Source organism: Metopolophium dirhodum, chromosome 6 (genome assembly GCF_019925205.1).
Source record: "Metopolophium dirhodum isolate CAU chromosome 6, ASM1992520v1, whole genome shotgun sequence".
NCBI classification, from domain to species: Eukaryota; Metazoa; Arthropoda; class Insecta; order Hemiptera; family Aphididae; genus Metopolophium; species Metopolophium dirhodum.
Window position 1 is genome coordinate 23,037,941 of NC_083565.1, and position 23,381 is coordinate 23,061,321.

Genomic DNA, 23,381 nt, shown 5'->3' on the forward strand with positions numbered 1-23,381 from the left:
TATATAGTGTTAAGACAATAACACCATAGATAAACGATAATATTTTGGATAATATATGTACTCAATAGTGTAATAAACCGCCAGAGCATTTTACTATAATACAGTAAATATCGTAGGCTGACCGGTGGATGTCACTGATATGCCATACCTAATTTTTCTCGTAAGTGATCGTACATTTTCAATCTCATTTCATCGTACTTCTTATATTAATCCCTTTGATCGTATTACCAGAGAATGTAATGAATTAAAAAACTTTGATTTGTTTTATACATGATATTTAGATTTGATAAGTAAGGTATATTATATTATTGAAATCTGTTTAACTCAACAGGTTGTTATTTACTCATTGTTTTATTTAATTACAACTATTAATTAATACTATTATTTAAAATTAGTATATTATATTATAATGTACTAGCTGTCCCTCCCGGCGTTGCCCGGGCATAAGTCACCTTTGTTACTTTCGTTAATGTAAATGTACAAACTGTATATGACTCAAACTTTGTTCAATGCCTTATTTAATATTCGGAGTATGATGTTCTAGATTTATCTTAACTTTTCTGTTGCCCGGAATAAAAATTCTTATTCGCAGCAGTATATCTTGAATATATAATTACCCGCGGTGGATTGGTGACTCCTCGAAGTACGTACGTACACTATAAGTATAAGTATTATTAGTCAATAATTATTGAATTTAGGTTTTTTTTTATTGAAATCTAACTTGTTGAATTGTTCAGCCAAGCGTTTTTTAAAACTATTGGGAATTTTAAAATTCCCGAATGCACCACCAACAATATTCACTTTCCCATCGAACAAGATACTGAAGTTGAAAATCGAAGCATTATTTCGACTACTTATCGTGTACACAGACACAAAAAAAAAACACACATCATTATAAAATCAATACATTCATCGTTCCACTGAGAATCTAAAATAAGGAAGAACTACCCGTTTGTTTTTACGCAAAATCGATTTTTGTTTTTGGTGCAGCTTTAAAAAATGACCGCAAATACATGAAATTTTCATTGAATGTTTAAATTGGCCTTTTTGTATGCACTATACAATTTTTATTATTTTTATACATTAAAAACAAAAAGTAATTTTTTTGAAATTTTCATTGTACATATAATCTGGGAAAACAATTTCCATAAATCATTTGTGTTATATTTTATATAGATACAAAAATTATTTTAATTGATTTATAATAAAAACAAATTTGCCATCATATTATGATGTTGAGCACGGGGTGAGGAAAAGGTATCCATCGATGCTGAGCCAATAAAATATGTTGATAGAGCAACTGAAATTTTTTTGTCACGCTGTCAAAAATATTGCTCTGGTATTGCAATAAACAGTATATTTTCTATTTTTTAATGTAAAATTGAGTTATACAAAATACACACATAAACATTATAATAATATTACTTTTAATTAGTAATTTCATAATTTCATCAATATCATAATCGATAAATTAAAACTATAAAATATTTTTCGACTAACAACGACTTATAGTAATATTTGTTTTGTTTAAAAATATATATTAATATTGTAATTCAAAATAATAACTAGTAACGTAAAAAAAAACTAATAATAAATAGAAACAGTCAATTTCATAATATGAAGACAAATAATAATAATAATAATAAAAAAAAAAATCAGGCATTGATATTATATAATATTATATAACGTTAAAATAAATAAAACATTTAACAAAGAGTTGATTTAGTTCTAATCATATAGCATAGGTTAATATTTAACAATACAATTTCACAATACGTTAGGTAATTTCAATTGTCACATACAACAGGTGGTCCCCTTAATTAAAAATGTTTACCCACTGTACTATGAATTAAAATATACACAGATTTCTATTGTTAATTTAAATTTTGATGAAAGCGTAAAATATGACAAGCAATATTGGTAAACACATACATTTTAATCAAAACTAAAAAATTCTGAGGACGGCTGGTGCAATGTTTAACTAATAATGCAATTTGGAATTAAAAACATTAGATCAATTTAGAATAAATATGTGAATTTTGAATAAAGATTTTTATACCTCTGTACCGTCCAGAATTTTTAGCAGTTAATATTAATTATTTATAAACAAATAAATTAATAAACAATATAATTATAGTTACACAAATTGTTAACAATTAAATCAAATTCGTACTTACACTCTTCAATATAATAAAACAGTATAATATAATATGTTTGGTTACACTAAATTGACAGGATTGATTTTATTTTAACTTGTCAATCATATGAAACAATGTACATAGTTAAGTGTGTAATTAATTTATCAGTATTTTGTTACTGATGAGATGTTAAACATTAAATGGACTAACCTGCAACATAGACTATTTATACTTACAACTTAAAATAATTTATAAATAATTTAACACAGTATACGAGTATACAATACAATTTTCTTTTCTAAACAACTAATAAAACTGTTTTTTGTACTTAAAATAAAAATCATAATTGGCTTAATTTATTGTACTAATGCATAAAATACCAGTGAAAATTAAAAACAAATGCATTTTTGTTGAGCAGACCCACATTTAACATTACGATTACATTTTAAAATTTTTTTTAATAATGGCACTTATACTTTTAAAATAAAATAACTGCTTATTTGATCAAATTTTGTCTATAAAAAATATAATTTTCTTTTACATTGGCCAAACAGTTTTTGAATTCTTTTTTTATTTTATATTTTACAAATTGTACATATTGTGCATAGTTGCATTCAATAGATACAAAATATAATATTATAATTTTATGAACACAAATAAAGAGCGATAAAAGTTTAGAATTTCATTGATTAATTACTGAAATATAAAGTTGTTAGCATAAATATTAAATGTTAATGTTTTTAAGCTTTGATTTTAACAACGTATTGTAAATTAATAAAACTATTTTGAAGTATAATATGTTGTACAACTTTTGAATACATAATTTACATTGAACCATTGTTTTTATACGTCATAATAAACATTAAAAATAACTTAATGTTGGCACTGACCATTGTATAATAAAATTTAATGAGTAAAAATAAATTTTCAAACTTAAACATAAATCTGTTGATTTTATTTTACCATTGATTATAAATATTTACAATCAATGATTTTACTTAAAATATTCATATAATTAAATGGAATTGAAGTATCTTGAATAATTAAATTAATTTTAAAATGAATAACCACGCATATCTATGGCACAAATATAATTAATAATTAAGCATTAAAAGTATACACTAAGTAAAAAATAATATACATAATAATAATAATAAAAACAAACAAGAGTGAACTACATTAAGAGAAATTATAATAAGTTCTGAAAGACTTTCATGGTGGTGGATTTGTCTATTGAGTTTAGAGATCGATATTATTATTATAATTAATTAATATACATGTTATGTTACACGACTATAATAATAATAAAACAGTTGAGGTAAGAATAATTAAATGTCAGTGCTATAACAGGTGTCGAGCAAGTGCTATTTATTAACATTTATAAATGAGTGTCCTTAACCTCAGTCTATTTATTGGTAAAAAAAAACCGTTTAACATGTTCAGTAGTTCTTTATTCAACTTATTAAAACAATAACATTATTGTACAAAATCAAGTAAAAATAAAATGTTGGTTATAAAAAATAATCTATAAACGATGGCATTTATATAGATAATAATATCTTAAATAATATATATAGTAATAAACCAGTTACTTAATATTATTTGTAGCAGAATATATTTTAGAGGTTTAATGTGACTTGAAGTTAAGCACTATGATATAGTGACGTTAGCTGGATGTCATAACACTATGAGTTTGTTGAGTAGGTGGCAATGTTGACGAGTCTAAAATTATAAATAAAAAAAACAACCTTGTTACAATTTCTAATATTAATGATTTTGGATCTTTCTGGAGTAACGGCAAACTTATAAGTTATTTTAAATTTGAATTTATGTTACCACTAATTGTAGTAGGTAATTTACCTACTTAAAAAATTATATCAATAAAAAAAGTAATGATTTGTTTCTATCATAATCATTTATACAGTATATTGAATTATTCATTTTATTTCTTATAAATAAACATAAAAATTAAATAATAGATTTACAAATGTATAAGAATGTCTATAAATTAAAAATGTAATTATAACTAAAAATGTATTGCAAACAGCAATATGATTTTTTGAAATATTAATCAATAATCTTACTTAATACCAATAGATTGTATTTTAAATTAAAATAATGTATGATAAACGAATATTAATATTTATAATTTTGAGTAACATAATTTGTTTTAAAGATTTTGATTTGCAAGTGTACTAAATAGCTAAAATTACAGACGGCGTTAATCCAGCAAGGTTCCTAATTTCAGAAACATGATAGTATAATTCTTGAAAAATATATTATTTAAAATTTTAGACCATGCCCTTTTTTATATATATAATCACCTCATTAGTAGTTACTGTTCTAGATATTTTTGTTGAAATTCAGTCTAGTACAAGAGCTCCTTGTGGAAACGTAAATTCTTACTTGGAGTATTGGTCGTTGAAGATTCACTAGGGCTATTTAAAGCACTTGCACTACTTGGAGTCAATGTGTTGTGTGCCATAAGCTTTTGACGCACCTCTCGTATCTTGAGTTGTAATGATGATTTATTAGGGAAAATATCTGAGTGGTTAGCCTGAAAAAAATAAATAGGTTATTAACTAAATCACCATACAAAAATTGTAATTTATAATTTACCTGAAATATCGAAGTTGATTGAGTAGAAGGAAACATGCCTTGCTCTTGAAATAGAGTCATAACCAATTGTCTTCTCTGTTCCAACATCTTTCGGTGTCCCTTTTCTGCTGCAGAACTATCATTTCGCCCACTAGGTGTTTTAGGTGTTCTGGGTGAAGCTGCCACTGTATCTTCCTGTTCTAATACTCCTCTATATGCTTCTGGATTAAAATCCGGACCAAAGAATGTATTTCCAACAAGTTTCCCTGATGATTTAGGGGTTTCCGCCTGAGTGTCACAGTCGGGTAATTGCTTTTTGCGGAATGTTTGAGCGTTGAATACATGGGGACTGGAGGGTACTGATATTGCACTTGGTGAATTACACTCATCTGGTTTGAATTGTGGTAACGAGGAAAACTTCATTTCAAAGTTTACTTGTTCTAATACACGGTCCATACCGTCCTCAATATTTTTTTTGAAAAAGCTACGCTTGGCCGACGGCGACACTGGAACTTCGTCAGTTGTATCTTCAACCATTTCAGAATCTTTATCAGGTAATGAATTTGGCAACGAATCTTGACTAGAAGATACTGAAAATATATGATAAATATTAGAGATTTACCACATTTTTTTATATTGTATATACATATTTTATAAATTATACTTTGATATTGATGTAAATATTTTTATATTTTAATTACATATAAAACCGTTCCCTAAATTTGTTAAATCCGTGTAGTAAAATATTAGGTATTTCTCATGGAATTGAATGCATCTAATGAACTTGGTATTTATCTATTTCACAAGACTTAAATTAAGTAACTATTTAGTTTTATATTTCTAAATAAAGATTTTTTATTTTATAAACAGAGACACAGTGTTATCCCAAACTCTTATATAAAAGATATTTTTAAATATGAAAAAACCGAACAGGCGGAGATTTTTTGTTAAACACATGTAAAAAAACTTAGCACATAGAAATACAGTAATGTAATCAAAAATTGTAGTTGATATGTTGATAAGTGATAACATAAAATTATATTTTGGGTACGATCATCTAATATTTTATGCACAATTATAAACAAGTTAATTTAGAAAATTTCAAAATATAATTTTTGTTTTATTATTATTTTAATTAGCTGATTAAGTATTTGGTCTTGGCCCAATTAGTTTGGTACAGCACTTAAAAACAAATAACTATATTATGATAACACATCATAATAATCAATGCTCATACAGCCTTGGATAATATGAAAATTAAGGAATTAATATAAATTATTATTGTAGGTTAGTAAATACTAAATGCACTAATCAAAAAGATATACATTTTGTGAACTCAGAAAATAACTAATATCAAAAATATTAAATTAAAATACAGTAAAACCCTGAACCTCAAAAGTCTGGTGAACGCTGTAGTCCAGATGAAACATTAACATTCCTGAAACTTAAACCAAATTTATTTTTGGAATCGCCTCTCATGGTAGTACAATTTTAAATCTTTTATAAATAAAAGTTGAGAGCACAGTCTAAAAAACAACTGATTTTTACACTTATAAATAATTAAGTTGAATTAACACTTACCCTAATTTGGACACCATATAATATTAAATCATTAAAAATTACAATGGTTATGGGAGAGTCTTGGTAAGAATTCATTCAGACTATCAAGTTCTACTGGATTATACACTTTTATATTTAGGTGCAGTACTAACCCATGGATTGTCTTCTTTGTAAAGGGGCTTTGCCTAATTGTGCTGGAGTAGGAGCAAGAACAAATGGCTTTTCTTCTATGTCATTTTTTGAAGTTTCCTCCTAAAATACATTTAGCAACAAAAAAACAATTAATATTTCATTGTTATTAAATATTTATAACAATATCAACAAACCTTGGCATTATCATCTTTAAAATCAAATATAATTGGTGAACCGTTTTCTTTAGAATCCGCATACTGTGACTTCTCAAAAGACATCAAATTTTCATTATTATCAGCTCTTATAACAATATCTGGATCTCGTTTTTCTAAAAATTTAATAATTTAATTCTTATAGTATATGATAATGTATACAAATTGTTTGAATACTACATATATTATAATTAATAAATTACCTGAAATATTGGAATTCTTAGCTGTAGTTCCAATTTCACTAAAATCATGAACAAAGTATTATTAAATTATGAGGAAAAATATTAATAAATTACTGAAGCTTTAGTGGATTGACTTGTAGCAATTATTATAAGTATATAATTATTTTAAATAAAATGTATTATATAAAAAATATATTTTGAGAAAAAACGATTTAGAATTTTACTACACACATTGAATTTATTTATTGTTTTAACAATTTTAATTTAATTGCTTTAATTATGTACTTAGGTACTTACTTTGTATTAATAACCAACGGATTATTTTGAGTACTGACAATAACAGTAGAAGCTTGTGTTGATTTCACAGACTGTGGTTGATTTAGTGATGTATCTGTAGACAGTAAATTATTTATCAAAATAAATACATAAGTGAAACATTATTATATATAATTTACTTGTAAATGTTTGCTGTGGCAAATATATATTTGGTAGTCGACCGGGTATCAAATATTGAACAGTGGTTGTTTCATTATTCCTTGTTGATGGATTCCCATTATCACTACCTTTGGCCACTAATAAATTAGTGACAAGAGAAGTGGAAGAGTCGCCAGAATTCAAAAACGCTAATGTTAATGATTGCTGTTGAAACCCGGATGACTGTTTACCAGCAGTTTGTATCAAAACTGGTCGACCGCCTATCACTTGTCGAACAGAACATGTTGGTTTTTGTTCAGTTTCCTTGTTTGGTGAAGATGTGTAATGAAATATATTCTGTTGTGATAAAGGTGTTACAACAATTTTTGAGTTAACAGTTGTGGTTGTTGGTTTGTTATTGTTCCATTCAGCAGTTGATGCTGCCCAAGCATTTGTGTTGATTAATTTTGTTTGATTCCAAGTTTCAGATCCAGATGATGTCCACGCAGTTGATTCAGGCGTTTGTTGAGGAAATTGATCAGAAGGATTTTTAATTTTTGGTGAAGCAGGCATCAATTTAAATGCACCACCAGTAGGTTGAAATGGAGAAACTCCTACAGGATTAATTGGGGAATGATATGGATACACAATTGGAGTTGTTGGTTCTCTCGAATTAACTGTTTTTGATTGATACTTAGAATCTGTTGAGCCTGAAGATACCAATCTAAAAATAAAATATGTATTCAAAATAGTTTACACTTTAAAATAACATTAAATAATAAAGCAAGTAAAAATTGATATTCAAAAATATTTAACCAAAATTATATTTTAAATTTAATAATTTAAGTTACTTCAGGATAGTTTATAAGTATTAAGTAATACTTTTTAAATTTATAAATTTTTAGTAAAGTAGAATTTAAAAAAAAAAACTTATTTGTTATTAATTAATGCATTGTAAATGTTATACATTTTTAATTCAAACTGTACGTGACTATTTTTATTTACCTAGCTTTTATGGGTTTTGGCCGACAAGTCACTTCACTGGAACTAGTTGATTTGACAGGACTAAACCTTTGTTGAGGAAATGTTTTATTCTCGTGTAATGGTTCAGCATCACTTTGTGATTCAGTATCAGAATCTGTTACTTTTTCTTTACATTTTAAATCAATTTCAGTACTTTCAACAACTACCTATAAATATAAAAAATATATTTAATATAAGAAATTGTTTATAAAAAAAAAAACTTTCACACAAACCATTTGTTCATCTTCTGAATCATTTTTCATTTCAACATCAGGGGGATCTTTTTTTTCTTGAACTTTTGGTTCTTCAGCCATTTCTATAGTTACTTCAACCATAGGATCATGATCTAATGGTGTATGTTCATCAGTAGACCCTAACTTAGATCGTCCGCTACCACTTGATTTTCTTCTATCCTTACTACACCACTTCCACTCTGGATGAGCTTTGAAATGAGCTTCTTTAACTTCAGAAGCTAATTCATGATACTTTTGTTTCTGATCTGGATCTAAAGCATACCACCATTCTCCAAGAATCTTGGATACTGTTCTATTATCTTGATTTGGGTGTCTTTGATGAACCAAAGCTCTATGTCTCTTACTAAATATCATAAAAGCATTCATCGGCCGTCTTATCCGATCTTTAGCTTTTGTTAGAGGACTTTGTGGTTCTTTTGTATTTTGTAAAGCACTAAGAGATTGAGTTCTACGTTTTCCAGCTGCAGTATTAGGATTTTGGTCATCTGTATCACAAGGTTCTTGCTCAAATACATCATCATCATCAACATCGGGAGATTCTGCTGGTGGTGGAGTTAAAATAGGTGGAGCTGATAAGGGAGGAGAGAGAGATTTTGGCATTGAAGTGATATTTGATTGGACTACTTCTTCTGAATTTAGTATTGGCAATAATGTATCCCAAGAATAAACAGTTAAATTTCCATTTTCATTGTCTATAATAGAAAAATAATAGAACATTAATATTTATAATTAACATCAATACACACATATTTTATACATAAAATGTAATTATAAAAATATTATTACTCGTCAGAGTGGAGTTAGGTTCAGGTGGATCTTCTTTTCTTTCATCCACGATAGGTAATACAGGTAATAGTTCAGTAGGATGAACTATTACTTGCTGAAGTACTGAATTCTTGTTTTGATAATCCTGATATTCATTCTGAAGAGTGGTGTAGTTATGTTTAGTAACTACAGAAGGTGTTGTGATAACGTTTGGAATGTTTTGCACTCGCTAAATTAAAAATAAGCAATTATTTTTTTGAATAAAAAAAAAACTATGATCCTTACCTGATGATACCCAGTAGTATGTAACAAATGTTGTGTAAATGATACATTATTTACTGCAGGTTCTTTCTTTATCACAGATTCTTGAAAAACATTGTCTCTGTTAAAAACTTCATTATTTTCACAAATTCGACCGTATGCGTCACTAACTGTATTCTATTAATTTAAACATAAAATATAGATTTATTTTTTATTTATTAATTATTATAAATATTTATTATGCTAACCATTTCAACTGTAGTTAATGCTTTTTCTAATATATGACCATGTTGTTGAGATGATACTACAACACTTGGATGTCTTTCAACTTGCCACTGAGCAGCAGGTTGATTTGTGTGTTTTGGTTGTAGTTGAGGTGAAGCTAAGATTCCTCTCCAACATATTTGTGCTTGAGAATTTACAGCAATACTTGATTTAGGTTGTATTGTATGTGGTGAAATTCTGATTACACTAGTTTGACTTGAAGTTGGCATAGACTCTTGTAAACCATGTTGTGTTTTTGGTCTCAACAATTCCGGCCTGTGAATAATATTTGTTTATTATTTATAGTTTATAATAAATTATTATTGATAAAATTATCAATTATAAGATCAAATCAACCTTAGGTATTTGGTCTAGACTCTAGAATTTAGATTCTAGTCTTGATAATCAAATAGCAAATTACAAATTAAACTTCAAAAACATTTTTCTATATATACTAAATATCAGTAATAACAAATAACTATTAAGAGTATGTCGTACCCGTATGTGTTGTCTCCATCATACTAATACATAATACACCAAAATATATATCCAGCAGTTTCAATTTTGTATTGTAAGCTTAAATATTAGAGAGAATTGACCTAGTATCAAATTTAAATGTAAGAATATTATACATGTTCTCTTGTTGGTTTTGTACGATATTATAGTTTTTAAGCGAGTTATGTAAAATACTAATATTTTTAAAATACACTTAAAAATTAAACTATTGTAAAAGAGATTGCATCTGAGAGGAACACAGTTAATGTTCTTACAAGTTTGATAATAGATTAATTCACTCTAATATTTAAGCTTACAACCCAAAATCCAAAAAAACTACTGGACAAACATTTTGGTATAATATGCATTAATAAGATTGAGACAATATATGCGGGTACAACGTCTTCTAATACCTAAAGTAATTATATTATTTATGAATAATTTGTGTAGATACTAAGACCTAAAAATAGGTTGTTTTATTGTCCTACTAGTAAAAGATTCAAATTATTAATAAAATGTTCGAGTCAATAAAAAAAACACACTTAACAGAAAAGATAAAATAAAATAATATTTTTTTTTTTTTTTATTGAACTTAAGAAGACGTAACACATACATTTGTAGTCTCCATCTTACAACAAATGCCTGTTACATCCTCTTGAATTTCACCAGCTATGCCTACTAGTTTTTCCAAATTTGTATACAAATTTTAATATATTACATTACATTACATTACATTATTATAATTTTTTTTAAATATATTTAAATATTATAATATTATATAGGTACATTGAAAGAATATTAACTGTTTAATAAATAATTATTTGTGATAGTAAAACAATTTAATAAAACATTACATTAGAAAAACAATAAAATTATAAACAGAGCTTGGTGTTCTAAACATTTTAAACTTATAATATGAGTAACCTTGTATTAAAATTTTAAATGTTTAGTCATAATAGTTGATATTTAAAACTAAAAATCCTATAAACAAAAAAAATAACGGTCATAGTTTTTTTTTTTAAACTATTGCAATTCTTATGTCTAACCCATTGAAAAAATGGATTTAACATTTTTTTTTTTATATTATCGCTGTCAGAACATATTATCGTTCATTCATGCATCATTGATTATAAAATACACAAATAATCCATAGCATAGGTTTTGACAGCCGTGTAGCCAAATCACTACTCTTTGGCCACTCTACTCAACCACTCGCTCCTATAAATACTTTCATAGAGTATCACCAGTACACCACTATTTAACGATTAAACTGTTGTTATTTTTATGCACAACAAGGCTTATTTGTTAATTTTAAAACCAAAATACTAAATATAAATTTATAACACGGAAATTATAAATTGTATGCAATATAACAAAAAATCAGAAACACTGCTATGTTATTAAATTGGTGATGATGAAAATCTGAAAATTTTTACATTTAAATAACAATAAAAACTTTTAAAAAAAAGCCAATAAAAATAAATAACTTAATTTTTGATTAAATACTTTAAGAGGTATGAATAGTATTAAAAAATTCTATGAAAATGTATTTTTGTATTTCCAATAATATGGTTTATTGAGCAGTTAGAGAGTAAATACACCTATTATCAATATTGTAGAAGAGAAAAATTAATCTATGCCCGTATAAAAGTCAATTTTTGATATTTTAATTACTAAACTCAATAATTCAAATTGAAAAAGTAAAATATCAGAAGTTTTAGAGTTACATATTGGATATTGAAAATCAACTCCTATACAAACCAAGATAAACTTCTACTCTTCAATTTGTATAATAAGCGTTCATACTGTAATGTCACTCATTAAGCTATATTATTGGAAATACGAAACTAAGTTTCAGTGTTTCACTAAAATTCACATTTGTAATTAGTGTAAAATGCTGCGTTACTGACATGTGCGTTTACGTGCGGGTGTGCTCCGCTGTTTATTTTGTACACACTCACTCAAACTAACGATCACTTACTCCGCACACATTTACACGACTCACATGCAAACAAATGGAAAATTCCCTATACTGAACTCCTTAGAAATGGTCGGTATGCATTCCCCTTAATGGTTTAGTTTTACTTACAATTAATAATTCTAAGTCTTGTAAAAATTAAAAAAAGATTGACTTGACCTCAAAATAAAATTAAAAATAATTTGTTAATTTAAATACTTTTCATACTTTACAAGTTGTTGCTGTTGTCTAAATTGGTTATTAGAATTATTGTTTATGGCAGGCGGTGTAGCTAGTCCATTTCCAGTAGGTGTTGTTGAAGGATAATTTTGATTTGCTGGCAAAATAATGGGTAGGAACATATTTTGACGGGATCCAACAGTAAGTGGCGATTGTGTGTTATTATTACCACCTAATGGGCAAGGGGAAGAATATAATGGAGTTCCAGATCTTGAACTTCCTAACGAAACTGTAAAATAAACATTTAGATTAATAAACTAAACATAATAGTGTATAATATTTATAAATAATATTCTTAAAAAGTCTACTATGAAATTAAACAATTCGAAAATGCTAGATTAATTATTACGTTGTATACCAAGCATGTTGGCAGCTTCTGTTTCATCAGGGTCAAAGCGACCAGCCAATCGCCGTTCAGAAAAACTAGGAGAAGTTTGAGATTCCCGTGAAGTTTCATCTCCATCTATGGTACTTCGATTTCCTCTAAATTTTTTTTACAAATTAAACTTATTTAGTCAACTAATTATAAATTATTAAATGATTTAATACCTTGTAAAACTCGTACTACTTGAAGCACAAGACCTTAAACTACTGCCTTTTAAACTCAAGTGTCGAGAACAGTATCCTCTTCTTTGAGACTCTTTAGAGCAACCTTCTTTTGAACATAATCGTCGCCATTGTTTTCCATTAAACTTTTTTCTTATTCCACTTGGTGTTGTGACAATATCCCCTTTCTTATATTTATGAGGGGATGTGATCTGAGATCTTGGAGTAACTGGAGTGGATCTAGGTGTGGTGCTACCGCCTTGATCTAAAATGCTACATGTGCTACCTCTGCTTTGCATACTGCTCCTTTTGCTGCTTCCAGATAATTTTCCAGCATCTAAAAACAAAAATTAAAAGATAAAACTGGAACAATTAATTTAATTTTGTAGGTTTATATTTGTTTTTAACTAAATATTTTCTATTATTTTTAGAGCTATCTAAAACTATAAATGTACCAACAGTTAGAAATCTACTATTACTAATAAAAATTATCTAGTATTCAATGTTACACAATCATAGAATAGAATAAAATGCAAAGATAATAATTGTGGTTAACCGATATAGTTGAGATAAATGAGATGAGATAAAGAAAAATAAGATATGTTAATCGTGTTGATTACTGAAAATAATAAAGAAAGTAAAGGTTTCATAATGGAAGTAACATTTAGTTTATTTTGATTAAAAAAAAAATAACTGATGTAATTGATATAAGTCATATAAACGACATGAGTTAGGATTAAAAGTTTAATTAGAAGGATTAACTTTGATCAAAGAATTTCATTCAGAAATTATGCTTTTTGTTGTAAGAATATTACATGTTCTTATGTAATAAAATTTATAAATCCTATTTTGAAAAAAATTTGATCTTGTATGTTAAACTTACCAGCATCTGACATAAATAATATGTCTTCTCGTCGGAGATCATCATCACTTTCACAGAAATCATCAAAATGGCGATTATTTATAGGTTGTAATGGAGAAGATACTGAAGTTTGATAATAATTGGCTGGCTCGTTAGTTATAGGTGGTGTAGGTTCTCGTATTAATGGAATATGACCATTTGGTACACCATGTTCAAGTTCGTCCCACCATGGTGGTAACAGTAAGCGAAGATCTGCTCTTTTCACCACATATTCTTCATTGTTACTGGATACAACACTTACAACAAATCTCACAGGACTAGTTATTATTTTTTGTACAACACCTTCAATGAATACTCGAGGAGCCAGATGTCCTTCATCTGGTTGAGAACCAGCGATTCGAACACATACCCTGGCACCAATATTAACCTATGAAAACAAAATAATATTCATTAAATATAGATTACAAAACAAACAAGTGATAATTAGATGAAAATAAGTATTGTAAAAAAAAGTTTATTTATTTTCAATTAACTTTGATCATATACAGAGGGTAAAACCGACCTTTTGATGGCGATTGATTTTCAATTTTTAATTAAATATAGATCGATCTCAATACAATTTTGTTTCATACAATTTATATAGGTAAATCAAATTCATTATCTAAATTATAAAAAATATTAATGAAAATGGAATCAACACGAAATTGAATGAAATTTTAAGACTTGAATATACCTATATACCTCACATCACGAGTGAAAATTTGGTGTGGTATAATTCACATTGTAGACACATTCAACCAATATGGGCAATCTGCGTTTGCAAATTGGGTTTAGCCGTTGGTGTGTTTTGGTTATAGTATAATAACTTCATAAGCAAATCGGTTATATTTAAAAGAGAATAATTTTGGCGAAGGCAACCAAATTAAATAAAAATAAGTAACAGTTTTTTCTTTCAGGTAGCCAATGGTAACCAGAAATAAACAATAAAAATGTTTGTATTTTAAAGACAGAATGCAGGTGTGAGTCATCCTAAGGGGTTGAATTCTAGGATAAAAATAAGACTCCCAGAGTTCTATAAATGTATTGATATACCTAACTTTTATTTAAATTGATAGAGTAGTTTTGAAGATTAAGTGTTGCCAAAAAATATTAATTTCACACAGGTAAATTAAATGGATACAAGTTATAAATATATAGGTATATAATTTTTTAACTTATAATTTAACAAAAAATATGAAATGAATGTGGTTGACCATTAGGAACATTAAATTTAAGATATATCTCACTACAGAGTTGAAATAGATTGGGGACCCATATGATAAATTATAGAGGGTTATTATTTTTTTTATTAGTGTTTAGTGACACACATAGCTTATACCTAATAATAACTAATTATTTGATTTAAAAACATGTTTTCTTCAATAATTCACTAAAAAAGTGAATGTCTTATACAAAATACATACCATTTATAAAATTATAAAAAAAAACAGATGGGTGAATGTAACAAAAAGAGGAAATTACATTTTATCTAGTCAATATATTTTAAAAAAGTTAGATAAAAATCCTTCTCAGATAGAATTAATACAAAATATGAATTATCATTTTAAATAATATGCCATAATATAATATTATCATTATAATTTATGAGATTTGTAAATTCAAATTTTAATTTTATTAACACTTCAAGTTTATTATAACAATAATAGGTACCAATAATATCATTAATATTACAAACAAAATAATTTACAAATATTGGTACATTAATTTGTAGGCCTATTAAATTAATTAAATTATTTTTTTTTCAGTTAGAGCTAATACAAAAATGAATAGTCATTTTAAATCATATATGCCATAATGTATCATCATCATATTATTTACTATATAGGATTTAGAATTTATATTTCCAATTAAATAATAACTAGATAGTAAAATTAAAATAATATTATAATATTTAAAATAAAATTTAAAATAATTTATACAGATTATTTATTTTTCAGTTAGAGCTAATACACAAATGAATAATCATTTTAAATCATATATGCCACAATGTATCATCATTATCATTTACTAAATAGGAATTAGAATTTACATTTACAATTATATAATTACTACTAGAAACTGAAAAAAAAATTATAATACCTACTTAAAATTAAATAATTGACACAGATATTAATTTTCAGTTAGAGCTAATACAAAAATGAATAATCATTTTAAATCATATATGCCATAATGTATCATCATAATTAATACTATTTAGTATTTATAATTTAAATTTCTTATCACACAAAACTATGGAGCGGAATTTAAATAAAATTGTAAAATTTACATAAATCATTTATTTTTCAGTTAGAGCTAATACAAAAATGAATAATCATTTAAAATCATATGTGCCATAATGTATCATCATAATTATTTACTATATAGGATTTAGAAATTAAATTTTCAATTATATAATTACTAGAAACTGAAAATAATAAAATAAAATTATAATACCTACCTACATAAAATTAAATAATTGACATGGATTGTTTTTTTTTCAGTTAGAGCTAATACAAAAATGAATAATCATTTTAAATCATATGTGCTATAATGTATCATCATAATTAATACTATTTAGTATTTAGAATTTAAATTTCTTATCCCACAAAACTATGGAGCGGAATTTAAATAAAATTAAATAATTTACATGAATTGTTTTTTTTCAGTTCGAGCTACTACAAAAATGAATTATCATTTTAAATCATATGTGCCATAATGTATCATCATAATTAATACTATTTAGTATTTAGAATTTAAATTTCTTATTCCACATAACTATGGAGAGGAATTTAAATAAAATTATAAAATTTACATAAATCATTTAGTTTTCAGTTAGAGCTAATACAAAAATGAATAATCATTTTAAATCATATATGCCATAATGTATCATCATAATTAATACTATATAGGATTTTTTTTTTTTTTTTTTTATTTATTTAGGATATTTACAATCTATACAGTTTGTACAATAAGTAAATTTTATAACATAGGTAATAATATTAGTGCATGATTGAATAACTTGAGGGGGGAAAACCGTCCATCAACAGTACCTCCTATTAATTTGATGGGTTCAAATGTTCATATAGGATTTAGAATTTAAATTTCCCATTATATAATAACAATGGAGTAAAAATAAAATAAAATTATAATACTCAAAATCAAATAATTTACAGACTGTATAATAATTGTAGGTCCATTCAAAGGCAAATAGTTAAGAAAAAAGTTTATTACTAAGTCCTTATCATTTTTTTTATTCAGTTCAAACTAAAACACAAAATGAAAAATCATATTTTTAATCATTTGTGCCATAATATATCATCATAAATATGAATACTATTTAGGTACAGGTTAAAGAATTTTAATTTAAATTTTATGAACACTATGGAGTGAAATTTAAATATTATTATGTTTAAAATTGTATGAAATTGAAGAAATATATTATTGCTAATTGGTAGATAGATAACAAAACTAATTTATTGGTAAAATATTAATACCTATTATTTTTATAATTTGATATTAATTGGGTATGTATCATTTCTTAATCAAACATACGCCACTACATTGACATGTTACCTTCAAATATAAATATCTGCAGAATTGTGTATGTGTAAAGAACATAAAAAATCAAATTAAAAATATGAATACTTATATTCTATATTATCTATGTACCTGATAGAAACCTACTTACAACTGACTATCGTTATTATGTACTATAGACGTCATACTAATAGATGGGAACCGAGTGTATGAGTATTTCATGATAGAGGCATTAATGATTTACTCGTTTCTGTAGTACGGTACCATACCGCCATGCAATATTTTGTGTTATGATCGATATGTACAATACGTAAAATCCAGTTAAAATTGAGATAGATATGTATTAATATATAACATACTTGACTTAAAGATGGACTGGCGTCACTGATAACATCATATTTGCTAGCATTTATAACATCTTTAAATGAAACATATCGTTGTCCTTCATCAGAATAGTCAAATTCTATCCAAACATCACCATTTGATGTTGCTTGTCTGATTAGACCTGGCAAATAAACTCCATCTCTTTTAGCCAATACTCTATGATCAGTCCATTCTTGTAAGTCAACACCAAGTCTTGATGTTTCATCGTGCCCATTTGTATATGTAGCCTCCTCATTTTGTTCAGAATGATCTTCAACAATTACTGGCACATCAGCATAGTTAGGTCGGTCAAATCCATCAAGTCTAGAATAATCAACAGCCATAGACTGAGGGGGTACTACGACAACGCTGGCTACACAACTGGTGTTGCATTGTTTTTGAACGGGTAAAAGAGGGTCAGACACAGGATCACATTCTTCAAGTTGAGATAAATCAAATTTTCGTTTCTTTGGCAATTTTTTAACTGTAGTTTGGTTATTGTTGTTGTTAACATTGACTGTGATATTGGAATGGCAGTTGACTAGGTCCATGTTGTCATGAGGATTCATCAATGGGTTTATTTTAGGGTATGTCTGTTCGCAATTTCTCATCTCTCCAAATCTGTAAAAAAAAAAAATAAGCATTAAAAATAATATATAATATACTGAATACACTGTAAGTAGCAGTTAGTTGATATTGTATTTATTATATAATATTTGTTATAATTATTAATGTCCCGGTACCTTTAACAAACACTAATATAATTACATTAATACATTTACTTGAATAATTATTAAACATTTAGATCTACCTAATTATTTTATATTTTTTAAGTCTTATTTTATTAGTATTGAAACACATTTGGTGTATATTTTAATTGTATTAAGGTACTCATTTAAAATAATAATTGAATCCCTATTTATTAATTGTTGAAATACACCAAAAAGTTAGGTACCTATAGGCTATACAAGTATGATTAATATAGATAATTACTGCAACATAATAATATATCTTACGATAAGAGTGAGTTAATAATACAAAAACTACCTATATTTTATGTACTATAAAAGTATGTTATTTTTACTTATAGATTGAATAAATGTATTACACTATACTTAATTAAATAGATAGAAAAAAATTCATAGGATATAAACGATGGCACTTAAAATAGCTCGTAGCAGTGGCGTACACAGATATTTTCAATGGGAGGGGTTACATTAAACAATTATATATATGTTTACCTCGATGTTTACCTATGTACTAATATAGCAGTAAAAATAAGTGTAGGTACTATTAAATCTAATACAAACCTATTAATTTAAAATTAATTAAGGTAGGCAATTTTTTTTTTTTTTGGTTTTATTGGGTTTATTTATTTAAGTACCTATATAACCTAAGTAATAAAAAAAACGCTTGTTAAGTCAGGGATCGGCATGTAAACTTTCTTGATTTTTAATTTTTAGAAATTTATTAACTGACACCCAAGAGGTATAACAATTTGAATCCAGAAAAATGTCGGTGTGAACAGCCCCACAAAAAATCATTGTTATTTTCATTTAGTAAGATAGATCTCCGAAACCGGAGAGCGGATTTTGTTGTTTGGAGTCTTGTTAGATTCACATTGTTTAAGAGAAGTGCAGTGAAGATTTTCAGAACTTTATCTTTAGTAGTTAATTCACTACGGAACATTTAAAAAATTTTATTGGGCGTTTATTGATGTTTTTTAGCTTTACAGCTTTGTAGTGGCATAACAATCGGAGATAAAGTTCTGTAAATCTTCACTGCACTTCTCCTAGCCAATGTGAATCTAATAAGACCCCAAACAACAAAATTTGTTCTCCAGTTTTGGAAATCTACCTCGCTTAATGAAAATCTAGCAAAAATAACTCTTTTTTTATCTGTGAAAAATTAAATAATTTAAAAAAAAATTTTAATTCTACACTTTGTATCTACTTGATAATCCCTTTTTAATGAGTTATCAACCAACTTTCTTAGTATAAAGTAAAACTTGATAGAATAATTTTATAAATAATTTGATTTGTTTTTATTAACTATATAGGTGAACTGGTAAACTATAAAATATTAATATAATTCAAAATAAACTGACCTTGCAACATTAATTGTAAAAGTTGAAAACAATCTAATTCCAGTACCTACCTAATATTATATTCGTTGAAGATTACTATCTAAAGCTGAATTTGTTGTCAAAGATAATTTTTAAAATGTTTAAGATTTAACTATTTAAGATGTACCTATAGGTATTTAACTATTTAATATTTATACCTATCTATACCTACCTACGTATATTTAACTATTTAATAATAAAAATCAAAAAGTAATTAACTGCCTACCATACAAAATAAAAATTAAGGTAAACAAGTTGCCTAGTGATATGGCTATGAAATAACTAATAAGTATTTAGAGAGAGGATGTCACCGCACTGTTTGTGTTCTCTGCTGATTCACTCGCATAGCATAGCGAATTTGCATTCCACAGAGCCACCAATCTTGTGTTGCCTTTAGCATTAGAGTGGATTGACCTATTATCAAACTTCTAGTAAAGAACATTATCTGTTCTTCCATTGGTTTATTTATGATATTCCAATTTTTATGACAATGTAAAATGTAACAATTTAAAAATGATTATATCTTTCTTTAAAATTGAAATATTAGATAAAAATCCAAAGCAAGAACACGGATAACGTTCTTAGCTTTAAATTTGATAATGGGTCATTTCGCTCAAATACTAGGTAGGCAGGTAGCTACCCAACAGCACAGGGTTGGTTGCGCTGAACGCAAAATTGCTATGTTGCTCGTGGGTCAAAGAGAAAACAAACAGTGCGCCGGCATCATCTCAAGTACTTAGTGCGAAATAAGTAATACGACGCTTTTGTCAAAAAAGGATATGTTTGGTTAAAAACATACATCAGTGGGCCCATATTAAATAGCTAAACATCTAAAATACCTAAGCGACTGACCACATGATAATATATAGACTGATATCAATTAATAACGACTAAACACACGACGGTTCATGGCAGTAGAAAATATAAATTGGCATTACTACGCATCCATGATGCCGACGAACCGCAATACCAAAACACGGTACAACCAAGAGTAAACAAATACTACCCATGATGTGAACTGTGGATCATTTGAATGGTTGAGTTAATATGAAATTTTGAAACGTCTGAAAACGAACAGTGTTCAGCAGACGTCGTGTGGTGTTGCAGTTTGTTACAAAATAACCAAACGGGAAAATAATATTGTGCTGTGGTCGTCGTCACAGAGGCGGTGGTGGTGGTGGTGGGGGGGGAATATTTTTTGGACGAAAATGCTGGCAATCGCAGCACTTGCGATGTATCATCGTGATGTTCCGAGAGAAAACTCACACGAAATCTGTACACGACGTACCCGAAATAAGCGAGCGTGATATTTCAAATCGTATCCCATGACTTATGATGGTTAAGTAAGTTCCACAGACATTAGCGATCGGTCGCAGGAGACTCGGTCGTTTATCACCAGCGGGAGCTGCTCCCGAGTAGTGAAAAATGTGTTATCACTGAACGCGCCGCACTAGCGCAACAGATGATTAGAAGTCGAGGTGTATTGGCCTCCGGGAACAAAGGATGAATGAATCGAATACTATGCGCTCGCTGACGCGCACACACACACACACACACACACACACACACACACACACTCGCGCGAACGGGATGATCGGTAATTAGTGCGATTTGCTAATTACCAATGGGTTACTTTTCCGGCGACGGACCGCCGGAGGGCGAGCGCCACAGCGGGTCGCAGAAACACCCGCGGACGACCCCTCGTCGTTATCGCAATCGCTCGGTTTGGCGTGTTAATTACCCGATGTGGACGACGACGCCGCGAAGAATCTACGATCGCTGTCGGTCGGCCGGAATGACGGCGGGCGGCGGGCAGCCGTCGCCGGTGACGACGAGACGATGGTGGTCCGCTGTTGTCCGGTCGCAGCAACCACGTAGTAGCGACGGCATACCGAGCGACGATCCGCGTACCGACGGCGGCGGCGATACGATTGGCATGTACGGCGAGGCGCCAACTATCGCGTAATGATAATGATATTATATTGATAGTGCGTCGACGAAAACGATTTGGGTAAATAAAAAAAAAAAAAAACGACGACGACGATACGACGGCGTCGGATTTACATATTATTTTCGATTACGACATATTATTATTATAATATTTATCGTAATCAAATATTATTTCAAAACATTAAACACTGTAAACTATAATACGCACGGCGGTAGAGACGCGCGAGTCCCGAAAACGACGGCGGCGGCGAAGAAACGAAAATAATAATATTAAAATCCTACTCGGCGGCGGCAGAACGTGAGAAGCGCCGAGAACCGACGGCGATGATAATACGGGAGAAACGAGTGAAGAAAAAATACTCGGAGGGTAAAACGGATCGAGAGCGCGCGCGCGCTACGTCTGAGGCGGCGGCGGCGGTGGTGTCGCTGTCAAACGCGCACGGATCCTATGCGCGTACGTGAAGTCTCTACGGCAGCGGTACTAAACTCGAGACGGGGCCCGGCCGCGGTCGTCGTCGTGTACGATACGATACGTGTGTGTGTGTGTGTGTGTGTGCGTGTGTGTGCGTGAGGCGCGCGCGCGCGTACCGCGGTACACACGCGGTCGGTGCGAGGTGGCGCGCGGGGCGCTGTTGTTTCACAATTGATTGGAACGGCGACGGCCGCAACACAAAGCGGCGAGAGCGGTGTGTGCGAAGGACGGATAGATCCCAGAACGTGGACCGCGGTGTCGGTCCGTCTCGCTCGCACTCCCACGCGCCCGACACCTGCCACCCGCCCGCCGACCGTGCGTGGTGGTAACGTAAACGCCGGCCGTAGTATGCGCGTAGTACGTAGTACTAGTATATAGTAGTTGTTGTAGTAGTACGTACGGTATAATATATTGCACATGTATAATATATATGTGTGTGTGTGTTGGTGTTGTTATTATAGTAAAACGCGCTACGACTTCGTAGCGCGCGCACGCGACAGTGTTACCGCGACGAGCGGACCGAACGGTTAGAACCCGTAGTACGCGGCGCACGCACTGCTGGCTCGTCGTGCGGACGGGTGGCGGTCGTCGTGTTGACGCGCGCAGGGACGTCGTCAACCGCCGCCGAGCCGGTTTAGCGCGGCTTTTGACTCGGACGAAATATTATGCGGGGAGGCCCCCCGCCGAGTCTCCTTCGATCGTCTCGGCGGCAGCCTGCTGTCGGACACCAGCTAATAAAAGACGCCAAATAAAAGAAATTCCTTTTTCTCTTTTCCCGATTCTGTTTCTAGGGGGTCGTCGACATGATATTGTCATCCCCGCGTTTTCAAGTTTCAACGACGACTACATAATATGCGACACATCATACACGTCATCATACGCATCATACCCGACATTGATAATTCCCATACTGTGTAACAATTAAATATTGTACCCAAATTGCGTTCCCAATGTGGCACACTCTATTACATGCACATAATGTACGCCACTAG

The 23,381-nt window shown here is 29.4% G+C and overlaps 1 protein-coding gene across 5 annotated transcripts; it reads right to left on the reverse strand.

The window, feature by feature from the left end:
* Positions 1 to 1,410: 1,410 nt before the first annotated feature.
* Positions 1,411 to 22,373, reverse strand: LOC132946065 (putative transcription factor capicua). Of its 5 annotated transcripts, none has more exons than XM_061015888.1 (19): positions 21,709 to 22,373; positions 17,839 to 18,463; positions 13,925 to 14,330; positions 13,045 to 13,378; positions 12,854 to 12,978; positions 12,484 to 12,724; positions 9,788 to 10,079; positions 9,564 to 9,716; positions 9,300 to 9,507; positions 8,493 to 9,205; positions 8,242 to 8,426; positions 7,278 to 7,960; positions 7,120 to 7,213; positions 6,844 to 6,881; positions 6,623 to 6,756; positions 6,449 to 6,548; positions 4,758 to 5,326; positions 4,545 to 4,695; positions 1,411 to 3,860 (listed from the first exon to the last, which is right to left on the reverse strand). In XM_061015888.1, exons 2-19 carry the CDS (start codon positions 18,451 to 18,453, stop codon positions 3,805 to 3,807), a joined length of 5,097 nt encoding a protein of 1,698 aa, XP_060871871.1. In that variant the 5' UTR covers positions 18,454 to 18,463; positions 21,709 to 22,373; the 3' UTR covers positions 1,411 to 3,804. The 5 variants fall into 5 exon arrangements, with proteins under 5 accessions (XP_060871871.1, XP_060871868.1, XP_060871872.1 ...); XM_061015885.1 differs by having other exon boundaries at positions 12,845 to 12,978; XM_061015889.1 differs by having other exon boundaries at positions 4,463 to 4,695; positions 12,845 to 12,978.
* Positions 22,374 to 23,381: the final 1,008 nt, after the last annotated feature.

What these genes read in the sequence shown, in the direction of transcription:
- LOC132946065 (XM_061015885.1), bottom strand. Translation starts at nt 18,453, where the DNA reads ATGAGAAATTGCGAACAGACATACCCTAAAATAAACCCATTGATGAAT. An exon ending in CCAGTCCATCTTTAAGTCAA is followed by an intron (nt 14,331 to 17,838) that starts GTATGTTATATA and finishes TTGTTTTCATAG; the next exon opens with GTTAATATTGGTGCCAGGGT. An exon ending in ACCTAACTCCACTCTGACGA is followed by an intron (nt 9,206 to 9,299) that starts GTAATAATATTT and finishes TTTCTATTATAG; the next exon opens with ACAATGAAAATGGAAATTTA.